This window comes from Cucumis melo, chromosome 9, assembly GCF_025177605.1.
Source record: "Cucumis melo cultivar AY chromosome 9, USDA_Cmelo_AY_1.0, whole genome shotgun sequence".
NCBI lineage: Eukaryota > Viridiplantae > Streptophyta > Magnoliopsida > Cucurbitales > Cucurbitaceae > Cucumis > Cucumis melo.
This window is the reverse complement of record NC_066865.1, coordinates 954,930-967,305: the sequence shown is the minus strand read 5'-3', so window position 1 is coordinate 967,305 and position 12,376 is coordinate 954,930. Positions and strand designations below refer to the sequence as shown.

At 33.2% G+C, this 12,376-nt stretch overlaps 1 protein-coding gene across 7 annotated transcripts; it reads left to right on the top strand.

Annotated features, from left to right (window-relative positions):
* Positions 1-751: 751 nt before the first annotated feature.
* LOC103498648 (TMV resistance protein N) lies at positions 752-12,157 on the top strand. Of its 7 annotated transcripts, none has more exons than XM_008461322.3 (10): positions 752-871; positions 3,147-3,190; positions 3,428-3,554; positions 3,795-4,319; positions 4,691-5,789; positions 5,891-6,172; positions 6,280-7,344; positions 7,424-8,125; positions 8,745-9,431; positions 11,383-12,157. In XM_008461322.3, the coding sequence occupies exons 4-10, from the start codon at positions 3,805-3,807 to the stop codon at positions 11,935-11,937; spliced, it is 4,905 nt and encodes a 1,634-aa protein (XP_008459544.2). In that variant the 5' UTR covers positions 752-871; positions 3,147-3,190; positions 3,428-3,554; positions 3,795-3,804; the 3' UTR covers positions 11,938-12,157. The 7 variants fall into 7 exon arrangements, with proteins under 7 accessions (XP_008459544.2, XP_008459543.2, XP_016902417.2 ...); XM_008461321.3 differs by having other exon boundaries at positions 3,428-3,558; XM_017046928.2 differs by lacking the exon at positions 3,147-3,190.
* Positions 12,158-12,376: the final 219 nt, after the last annotated feature.

Genomic DNA, 12,376 nt, shown 5'->3' with positions numbered 1-12,376 from the left:
TTATATCCAATTAACCAAACTCTTAAATTAATCTTTTTTCGTTAATTAAATGTCAGATAACATAGACTAGAAAAATCGAGTCAATCAGGAATTTCAAATCAACTAATAAAAGAATAAAACCAACCAATTTTTACTCAATAATAACTATGGTTGGTTTGAACATTTACTAAATCGACCCTAATCGATTCGTTTACAGATTTGTCGAAAATTCGACTTCAATTTATTTTTGTTGATCGATAGTTGTTGAATAAACAAAATTAAACTATTATTTTCAAAAAATTATTTTTCGTAATTATGTTTTTTTCTTTGTTACATTTTAACTATGATGAAAATATCATTTTACCTCTACCTCAAATTCCAATCAATTTTACCCTTTTTTTTTTATAATGTAACTTGTAAGAACCATACTTTAGTTATTATTATTTTTTTGATAGTAAACTCGATTATATAATTATTTGAATAAAAGAATCATTGTAAAAAGATGCATTTATCAAAATTGAAGGACCTAACTCATCGAAAGTATAAATATGAGGTTCACTGAGCTAAAATGTGAACCACATTTAACGTTTATTTGTTCACGTTTTGACAAATTTTACCTTTACAATATATTTGTTGTTACATGTAAAACTTATTTTGCTAAATCTACATAAAATCTGAAAGGAATAAAATTGATAAAAGAAAATGGAGAGAGAAAATGAGAAATAAATAGCTAAAAAAGGAGGGGTATGATTGCAAATTGAGGAGAAAAGAAAGACAATAATGGAGAAAGTCGGTAATAAAATATTCCAACTCCAGTGAGCCAATCTATTATTCTTTATAGAATGAGGAATCAAGGATATTTGTAGAAAGACTTTGGACGACACTTTTTAGAGTAAGTCTTTGTTTTTTCTGTTGTTTAATAGTTTAACTTCCATGGATTTTGTTGCTAGCGTATTTGCTTGAACATGGTTTGGAAAGAGATGAAAAAAGAATTAGATGATAGTTGTATGGATCCTTTTACCTTTTTTGATAATTTTTTTGTTTGAATTTCTTTCCTATGGTTCAAGAAACCGTGTGGGTTCCTTGTGGGGAATTCTTTTTTAGGTTGTCTAAAGTATAAAATAGAAAAGGTTGTATGATGAAAAATAAGAAAGAAGGAAAGGTTAGATGTTGAATTAATGGTTGCCACTCACCTAGAATTTAATTTTTTGTGAGCTTTCTTGATACCCAAGTGTTTTGGAGTTACACGATTAGTTCTGTGAGATTAGTGGGTAAGTTGACTCGGACACTCACAAATCTAAAAATAAAAAAAGATAGACATGAATGATGCAAGTATGAATTTTGTGATAGTGATCAAGAAAATGGGTTTGTTTCATGGGATAGGAAGAAGATAAAGGAAGGATTATAGGGAACAGAATGAAGTAAGTGAAACTGAGGAGAGGAATTTTACTGTGTGGGCTTTGGAAAGGAGTTACGTGGATGAGTACAAAAATAGAGGGATTTTGATTAATATCATTTTCATGGTTCGAATTAATGGATTAACTTGGATCATTGTTTTAACTTTCCAACTCACTAAACACTCGAGATTTCTCATTGTCTTTGTTATAATAGATGAACTACCAAATTGAGCATAACATGCTACTTTTTCCTTTGAAATCGTAGGTTCGATTCCCCGATACAACACTAGTTGTACTTAGATTTTAGACTTTTGGAACAAAATTTTGGATAGTGTGGAGTGAGCCACTCGTCTGGTGTGTGGTGATGCATATGGAATATTTTGGGAGTGTTTATAAATTTTCTCTTCGAGTGTATTCTATCTGTTTTCTAGGGGAAACTATGCCAATATTTTTTGAACTTGGTCTCAATAAGTTTTTGTTACCCACCTACTATTCTGAAAATAGTGTTTAATTTTTATAAGTTTGCAATGGATTCTATAATTCCGTTAGGATAGATTGATTGCTCTCTAACGTTTTTAAGTTTTTGGTGGTGTAATATGGGACAAGGTGAGTTGATATGTATATAACCAAATATACCTGTAAGTTTCAATTGCTTTCACATTCTTATCGCTCACATTGTCTTCATCCATTAACACCTTCTTCTTACTACCACCACCTCCACCACCATCATCATCCATAAACACCTTCATTCCCCAAATACACAAAGTCTTATATAAATCCCTCGTAAAAGTTAAAACTTTTGTATTTTTGTCTTCCTCATGTCTGTTGAAACTTATGAAAACATTAAAAGGAAAATGAGATGGATGAGATGATGAACCAGCCAAAACCATGCTTCTTTTTTCTATAAACACAATCTCTCGATCAACTCAAGTTCACTATAAATAAGTTTTGAAAACAAAGGAATAATAATAGGGAAAATGTTGAGAAACTCATTCTTGGTTTAATTTAAATATGAAGGTGAGGGCATTCTTATAAATTTGTGAAAATGTATCATCACTTTATCAACTTGTTTGAAAAGATATATATGTATGTATTTATATATGTTTTGTCAATTTCTCTTTTCACAAATCTAGACGCCTTACGTATCTTTCATTCCTCAATTTATTATTTTGAGAAAGTCAACATTACAGGACATTGACTTCGACTTTAAAGTGTAAATACAGCTTCCTAGTAATCACAAGTCTAAGAAATAGTGAAAATTTATCATTCATTTTAATTGGACCAGGTCGGAGAATTTCCAACTACCTATTAATTACAGAGCACCCCACCATGTTCTTGAGGGATGGAAAAGTCTATAGGTTATTTGTTGTTTAGTGATTGGGGAGATAAGGTAGTACTTGACTTGGTCTCTCCTTATTGTCTTTGTGAATGATTGAAGGAAGGCATTCATATTCTTTAATTATTTTTCATTTCCTTCTCATGTTGTTCTATCTGCCATTATTGAAAACCTTCATCATAAAAAACATTGATTGGAAGATGAGTTTTGATAATTTCACAAGCTTTATAGGCGAAAATACTCGTAATACGTTTATGGGGCATTTGTACAAGGAATTCTGAAAATAGTGTTTAGTTTTTATAAGTTCTCTCTATTGTTTTTAAGTTTTTGGTGGTGTAGTATGAGACAAGGTGTGTTGATATATATATAACCAAATATACCTATAAGTTTATTATTTTCCCTCTGAGTACTTATCATTTCTTTTCAATGGAAAGTGATGAGGGCACTGAGGGCGCATCAACCTAATTGAGATGTCTAGGTGCGCCTCTTGATCCTAAATTTCTTTATTTTCTATTCGTTGTATACCCCTCCCCATGCTTTGAGCAGCAGTCTCGTTATTATTAATAAAGAGGTTTGTTTCCTTTTTAAAAAATCTATCACATTGATCTTTTCAAAATTTGGAACTTCTTTTCATTGAAGAATGACTTTCATTGAGAAAAGAAAAATGAAAGAACCAACGCTCAACTTATATGCTTGCTCTTCTTGACCTTCAAAGGACTGCGACAATAAACACTCGAGAAAGAGCCAAGGAAGAGAGGAAGAGAAGTGGTTATCGTCACTGCCATCTTTAGAGCAAGCCACCGTGGGAGTGTTGCTGTTGCTGTAATTGTGCCATCTCTGCTGTGGGTAAAAATGTGTTTTGTTCCTCTCTTTTTGGTTCCTATAATCTTTTATTGATACTTTTTAATGTTTCTCTTAAACCAACTTAGTTCATAAACTCATTTTCTAAAAGTTTATTTGAGTCGTTGTCAAAAACATTCCAAATTTTTTCAAAATTATTTTTTCCCTCAAAGATAAACACTTGAAAAGTTAAACCAAATACATCTTTAGTTAGTCAACATTGTTTTTCTTTCTATCTTCAGACCTTACAAAATGCAGAGTTCATCATCGTCTTCTTTGGATCGTCCTAAGATGAACTACGACGTGTTCATAAGCTTTAGAGGTAGAGATGTTCGTCACACTTTTGCAGGATATTTGTATGATGCTTTGAATCGTTTGGGGATAAAAGCTTTCCTGGACAACAAGAGGTTTTTAATTGGAGATGATCTTCATGACTTATTCAAAATAATCGATGAATCAAGGTCAGCAATTGTTGTTCTTTCAGAAGACTATGCTTCTGCTAAATGGTGTTTGAGAGAGTTGACTAAGATAATGGATTCCATGGGAACCTCGATGGAGCGTGTTCTTCCTGTATTTTATCATATTGATCCATCAATTGTTAAAGATCAATCTGGAACTTTTAAGACAAGTTTTGATGAACATGAAGCCAATGCTTTAAAGGAAATTGATAATCAAGAGAAGGAAAAGCGCTTGAAGGAACTCCAGAATTGGAAAAATGCACTGAAGAAAATTGGCAATCACACTGGAGTTGTCATCACTAAGAACAGGTAAATTTCAAACGACTATTTGTTTTTTCTTAAAAATTACCATCTCTTTTGATTGTTTTGATTTGGTCTCTTATCAAATTTTAATCTGCTTCCTATTCTCCAGTGTATATGTGAAGATAAGTTGAATATTTGTATTTGCACTTATTGGGATATGAGTTGGATATTTGTTGGTTGTTCCAAGAGACTCATATTAGCACGAGGATTAGAGAGAAAGTTATAAAATTATGAGATGACTAAATGTTACAGAAATTTCAGCTATCATTTGTATTAAAATCATAATATTATATATGCATTGATCAACTTCTGAAAATTGAATATTACTATTTAATTTACAGCATTCACTTAACATTAAGTTTAATTATATTTTGCAGTTCTGAGGTAGATATAGTAAATAAAATTGCAAGTCAAATATTCGATGCATGGCGTTCTAAGTTGGAAGCATTGAATAAGAATTTAGTTGGAATGACATCCCGATTGCTCCATATGAATATGCATCTTGGTTTAGGATTAGACGATGTACGCTTTGTTGCGATAGTAGGAATGGGTGGTATTGGTAAAACAACTATTGCTCAAGTTGTTTTTGATTGCATTCTTTCAAAGTTTGACGATTGCTGCTTTCTAACGTTACCTGGAGGTGATTCAAAGCAAAGTTTAGTGTCATTACAACGGGAAATGCTTTCTCAAATTTTTCATAAAGAAGATTTTAGAATATGGCATGAGAATCATGGAGTAGAGATGATTAAAAATCGACTGAGTGGTAGAAAGGTTCTTATTGTTCTTGATGGTGTCGAAGAGAGAAGGCAGTTAGAAATGTTGGCTGGAAGCACTGAGTGGTTTGGTCCTGGAAGCAGAATCATCATTACAACTAGAAATAAAGGATTATTGTGCCATCCTAATTATGATGAAATGAAAGAATACAATGTTGAGGAACTAGATCATGATAGTGCCCTTCAACTCTTTTTGAAGCATGCATTTGGTAGTAATCATCAAAACAAGGACAGTTTCATGGATCTTAGTAACGAGATAGTTGAGAAAGCTAAAAGACTTCCATTAGCTTTAAGAGTGATTGGATCTTCTTTGTATGGTAAAGAGATTACAATATGGAGAGAAACGTTGAAAAGGCTGATCAAAGTGGATGAAAGAAATTTTTTTGATATATTGAAAATAAGTTATGATGGATTGGGAGTAGAAAGCCAACAAGTTTTTCTTGACATTACATGTTTCTTCAATGGAAAAAATGAAGATAGAGTAAATGAAATATTGGAGAGTTTTGGTTATAGTCCTAATAGTGAACTACAGTTATTGATGCAAAGATGTTTAATTGAAGTTTCACACAAGAAAATATTGGTGCATGATTTAATTCTTGAAATGGGTCGAGAAATTGTGCGTAAGGAGTCCCTCACTCAACCAGAAAAACAGAGTAGGATTTGGCTTCATGAAGATCTTTACTGCAGGTTTGCTGAAAAACATGTAAGAAAAATTGGTTAACTTTATAATTCTTGTACCTAATATTCTTCTATGCCTTCAAAAGATAATTATTATTAATGTTTTTTTTAATTATTGTTTGTTAGGACTTAATGCATATTCAAGGGATAGTTTTAAGTTTGGAAAAAGAAATGGAAGAATCAATAGAATTGGATGCCGAATCCTTTTCAGAGATGACCAAACTAAGAATACTGGAAATAAATAATGTGGAGCTCGATGAAGACATTGAATATCTCTCTCCACTTTTGCGGATAATTAATTGGCTTGGCTATCCTTCGAAGAGTTTGCCCCCAACGTTTCAATCGCGGTATTTGTTTGAACTACTCTTGCCTCATAGTCACCTTTTACGAGTTTGGGATGGAAAAAAGGTTAGCTTTTTAAAAAACATTTTAGTTTTTAATACTTTTTAGTTTGTTTTTGATTTCAATTTGGTCCCTATGGTTTTATTTATTATACATTTATTTTTTCTTAACAGAGATTTCCGAAGCTGAAATTAATTGATGTTAGTAACTCAGAACACTTGAGGGTGACACCTGATTTTTCTGGGGTTCCAAATCTTGAGAGGTTGGTTCTATGTAACTGTGTTAGATTGTGTGAGATTCATCCCTCCATCAATTCCCTCAACAAACTCATTTTACTGGATTTAGAGGGTTGTGGTGATCTTAAACATTTTCCAGCAAATATAAGATGTAAAAATCTCCAAACACTCAAACTTTCTGGTACAGGTCTTGAAATTTTTCCAGAGATAGGACATATGGAACATTTGACTCATCTTCATCTTGATGGATCCAAGATAACCCATCTTCATCCTTCAATTGGGTATCTAACTGGCTTAGTTTTCTTGGACCTATCCACCTGTTTAGGCCTTTCTAGTCTTCCTTTTGAAATTGGTAACTTGAAGTCTTTGAAAACCCTCCTTTTGAAATATTGTAAAAGACTTGATAAAATCCCTCCAAGCTTAGTAAATGCTGAATCCTTGGAGACTCTTTCTATTAGTGAAACCTCAATAACCCATGTTCCATCAAGCATTATTCATTGTTTAAAGAACCTAGAAACGTTAGATTGTGAAGGACTATCACGTGGAATTTGGAAGTCATTGCTCCCCCAATTGAACATTAATCAAACAATAACTACTGGTTTGGGTTGTCTTAAAGCTCTAAATTTAATGGGTTGTAAACTTATGGATGAGGACATTCCTGAAGATCTCCATTGCTTTTCCTCATTAGAAGCACTAGATCTCAGCTATAATAACTTCACAACACTCCCTGATAGTCTTAGCCACCTCAAGAAGTTAAAGACATTGAACCTGAATTATTGCACTGAGCTCAAAGACTTACCAAAGCTTCCAGAAAGTTTGCAATATGTAGGAGGAGTAGACTGCAGATCAATGTCAGAACAATATTATAACAAAATTTTGCTTATCCCTTCTAGTTCTGGACACCAACTTAACCTTACTTTTATCATTCCTTCCAAGGATGCGGATGTAGAATGTGCCATGAATGAGTTCCAACATTCGATATTTACTCGAAGATCGTTTGAGGTATGCCTAAAATCATTGAAATATACTGCCTTTTGGATGAAATAAAATCTTTAATTTTTAATTACTCTTCTTTTTGCAGCAAAGTATTATAGAAGAGCAACCATCCACTATCGTCCATGACACTGTTGACATGTTCCAGTGGTTTGGCCAGATAAATGAAGGGAATTGGACAAACATTCAGTATGAGCAAGAATTCTCAATCAGTAAACCACTCAATATTATGTATGAAGATGTTGATCTAAGCAATGTTTGTGGAGTTTTCCTTTCAACAAACATTGAATTTCCACAAAATTTAAATCATCTTGCAATTGGAAGATTCTTAGTTAGCTTTGGAATTGATGGGAAATGTTCTGGTGGAACAATGAATTATGAGATGTCCCAATTTAAAGCTGCAAGATTCTTTTGGGTAGCATACATACCAATTTGGATGATTAAAGATCATAGTTTGATGGTTCAAAGATGTTGCTCTGTGAAGGTTACAATTAGTTATTGTTGTGATCATATAGATGCAAGCAAGGTCAAAATTAAAGCATGTGGTGTTTCTTCTATGCTCTCCTGGCCAAATGTAGCAGAGTATTTGGCGAAATTGTTCACTGAGCGTTTTTGCTCTAAACGCAATTTCTACACCATGATTCGACAACATAATGATCATCAGACTGAATGCAGGTGTGATGAATTTGAAGTTGGAAAGGATGACTTTTCATCCTCAACATTTGAATCTAACGATTCAACATTTTTGCTAAGGAAGAACCTCAGAGCAATACTTGGGGTAATGTTCGAGGTTAGTCTTCTTTGAATAATATTAAAATAGAACTACAGTTTGTTCTTTGTTTTAAAAAAATACTTCTATACTTTTAAAAGTGACAATATTACCCTTGAACATTCTTAAATGTTTCAAAAACACCCAGGAATACAAATTCTTCAGAATTTTAGTTGGAAATTGAGATATAAAATGGTGTGGTAGGTCACCTAAAACGAAAATTTGGATGAGGTTGGCAATGTTTAAACTAGGTCCAGTTTTTGTTCGAAATTTCAAAGGACTTATTTTTAAAACATATTTGAAATATTGAGGGGTAATATTGCAACTTTTGAGAATAAAGGGATATATTTTGGAAAAAGGAAATTTTTTTGAAGATATTGTTATAATGTAGCCTAATATTAAACTAGTATATTTGTTTAATAACTAGTAGATGTAAGATTTAAGAGGGTGTTTGACTTAAGACGCTGTGAATTTCACGACCTAAGGAATCCTGATTCCCACAACTAAAAAACATCTATTGACTCTTTATGCCGTGGGTCCTAGGAGTTACAACTCTTCGAACTTCACAACTTAAATTCGTGCCTTAAACGCCCTGAAAATATGTTCTTTTTCGCCCAATATGCTCCCATATGTCTTGCAGGAAAAAAAGCGTTACTACATGAAATACTTCTTCCCACATACAAAAATTTTTGGATGGTTCAAAAATCAGAACAAGAAGGACAAAGTAGCAGTGAAGATTCCCGTAAATATAGAAAAAGACAGGAAGTGGATGGGGTTGGCAATGTTTGTTGTCTTCTCGATTTCTGAGAAAGCTTCTTGTTATTGCTTTGAGTATGAAATACAAACAAAGGAGAACATTATATCCACCCAAAGGCACTCTATCTCTACAGATCAGGTTTTAGAGCATTCAAATCAAATACTGTTTGTGGCGTTTGAACCGCGGTATAATTGGTATCCTTATGATGAACTGAAGTCTTCTTCATCCAACCATGTTTACATTAATTTCAATACTAACGGTGCAAGAATGCGAGTCGAGTTTTGTGGAGCTCGTTTAGTTTACCAGCAAAATGTTGAGGGACTTATTCACACAATTCTGAATTGCATAGCGGAGAGTGGAGATGAGCTTTATGAACATTACAACCAATACATTGTGGAATCTCATTTAACATTTATTAATACACATTGGTATACTCTCTCATTCCGTCGAAATAACTCTGTGAAGAATCAACCATCAACTGCTGCTTCAACTTGTACTGCTTCAAGCCTTTCAGTTGAGCACCTTTTATATGGAAGTTTCCCACACCCATTCTTCCACAAGTCCTTACAGGTACATCTTTCTCTCTCTATAGCTTTGTCTTTTATATCTATTGAGTAATGAACTTTAGTATATTCATCATGTTTTGTTCTCTTGACTCTCATACAGTCTTCTAGTTGTACTAAATTAATAGTAACTAATAAAGTATGTTCCAGTTATTTTTTAATATAAAAAGTATTGGGATTTTACGCGAGAGGTAAATAAACGTTGAATAAACTAAATTATCTCAAACTCACTTTACAGGTTAGAGTCAATAAGCAATTGATCATAAAATTTTAAATAATAAAGTGTTGGGGAAAAGGAGAACACCACCAAAAAATTTTATTGGTTCGTCCCAAACTCGGGACTATGTCTAGTCTTTTGCAACCGCAAACTCTACTATGATGGAGATCGACAAAAAACCCTCGAACATGCTTACAAATCTCTTTCCCTAAATAGCCCAACAAAAGCTATTTGGATCCAGTTCTACCACTCGATATCTTGGAATAAAATAAGAGAAACCCTTTCCAAAATAGAAAAATAGACGCTGTATTTTGCTTAGTGTCATTCTAAATACTGAAGAATAAAAACATCAATGTTCTTAGTTTTAGTTCTTCTTCAGCGACAAAATGGATCACGGCCCACTTACATTTTTCGTTAAAAAACATCCTTCTATAGAATAAAATGTTGCCACATGTACGTTGAAAGAAAATTTTCTCCACATAAAATTTGCTTAAGACTTAAGCAAATTGATTTTGGGCTAAATGGTTTGGGCTCCGCAGCAAAAAGGAAATAGGTTAACTAAAATTTAATCCTATGATTTGTAGAGTATTAGGTACTTAAGCACCTTGGAGAACCATACTCTAAAAACGTTCGAGTGGGAGATTTAACCACTTAAGTACCACATTGATCATCCCATTCTAGCCAATGTGGAATAAAGGCATTCCATAGTACCTTGGTTCCTAACAATACTCCATCTTTGGAAAGCAACGTTCTGACGGCTACTTCGGTGGAACTTCACTTGACCATACTCGATCAGAACCCTCCATCAATTCCCGAAAGACTTTGATACCATTGTTAGGTACTTAAGCACCTTGGAGAACTGCACCCCAAAAGTCAGATGTTGGAGTAGGAGAGCCAAGCCACTTAAGTACCACATTGGTTTGGTTTGATAACCATACTGTCTTGGTTCCTAACATAGAGAAAATTAGAATCAAGTTTTTATGGTATGATAAAACCTCATGAATTGTCTCTATGGTTTGATAACCCAATCAAACCATGGGGACTTGTTAAGGACAACTATCGCTAAATTTCTCTATGAGGACATGTTATTGTCCACTTTGGGCGTAAGTTCTCAAGTGTAAGTAGAGATGCATATTGGATAAAGATTGTATGATATCATAATTAAATCTTAAATTAAATCTTGACCTGTTATAGAATATTATAATGCATATAGGGAAATATTCGAGACGTCTAGGATCTTCAAAAGGAAGCAGAGATGCCTTGTAAAGTTTGTAACTTTGTAGCATGCGTAAGGTGAACTTCCATGATAAGTTCGTATCACCAAAATTTTTCTACTTCAATGGCAAGTTTATTCATCCATTGCACCTTTTCATTTTCTATTTTTCTCTTTCAAACAAACGTTGAGATTTTGATTATTGCTTAGCAACATTTATTTTTTCTATTGAATTCATTCTCATATCTTTGTCTTTTTTTTCCATAGAACATAGATATCATTTAGTTATTGGTAAAATGCCTTGAATTTTTCTTTTGACACCCGGAAAAGCTATTGGTACCTTTGTAATTTGTGTCATCTGATATTTCTCTCTAATAATAAATTATTCTCCCTCTACCCATAGACCCAACTAACACATTGGTAATAAATCACGTAAATCTGTATATCTATTTCTTCTTGTTCTTTGTTCTATGCTTGTTATTTTGTTTCCATCGTAACATTTTCATTATTGATTTCATATTATTACAGGAACGATTTAGAAGTAAGTTTGATCTGCTTCTACATGGAGATAAGATCCCCAAATTTTTCAGCAATCAAAGCGGAGGAAACATGACAGAAATAAAGTTACCACAATATTTGGAAAAATTTCGAGAGAGTGTAGGTCTTGCTGTGTGTGCTCTTGTGGTTGTGGACAAGAAAAGAAGAAAACTAAATGAGATTATGCCAGAACGAGAGAGGTATACAAAAGTTGTGGATCTTATATGCAAATTCAAAGTTGACTCGTATCAAATTATGCCAGAGCACTGTCACTTCACATCTCAACAAAAGCTCTTGAGTGAATATGCTTCACAATTCCTTTGGCTCTCTTACATTCCCCTTCATGGATTTAATATCAATTGGCATTATTGCACCCAGTTTGAAGTTGCACTTGAAACTAGCTGTGATGAGCTATTTGGAGTGAAAAATTGTGGTCTTCATCTCATACATAAACATGAAAGGATGATGATTGATAGGATGATAATGGAGTCGACTGTTCCATCATCCACTAGCCACAAAGGAAAGGAGCCTCAAATTCAATGTTGACATTGAACAAAAGATGAACTGTATGTACTTCATCTTTCTAAATGTGGTTTTGTGAGATGCTATTATTTTTGAAAAAATGTAATACTTTTAAATGTATTTATGTTTGATATTATATCAAAATTTTCTTCTATCTATCAGCTTAAGCTTTTGGGTTGTAGCAGTGATTTGAGAATTCAGTATATATAATTTTCTTTTAATATATAAATTTTCCTTCATTTTATTCTATTCTCTCGATCTAACTCTTCCAACTTCAAAGAGAATATTCAAGCATAAATTAGTAATTTAACAAATGCAACAAGTTTTAGTACTAAACCACGCCAATTGGTTTATGGTAATGCCAATTAACTAGTCAATTTGTACTTTATCTCTAAGCCCCTCGAGATGACTTTGTGAATCTAGAAACACTTCATTGCCACACACATGAGATGACTCGTGCTAC

Coding starts and splice junctions, on each gene's coding strand:
- LOC103498648 (XM_017046928.2), top strand. CDS start 3,805: ATGCAGAGTTCATCATCGTCTTCTTTGGATCGTCCTAAGATGAACTAC. Junction 7,345..7,423: donor TTACTCGAAGATCGTTTGAG/GTATGCCTAAAA, acceptor TTCTTTTTGCAG/CAAAGTATTATAGAAGAGCA. Junction 8,126..8,744: donor TACTTGGGGTAATGTTCGAG/GTTAGTCTTCTT, acceptor TATGTCTTGCAG/GAAAAAAAGCGTTACTACAT.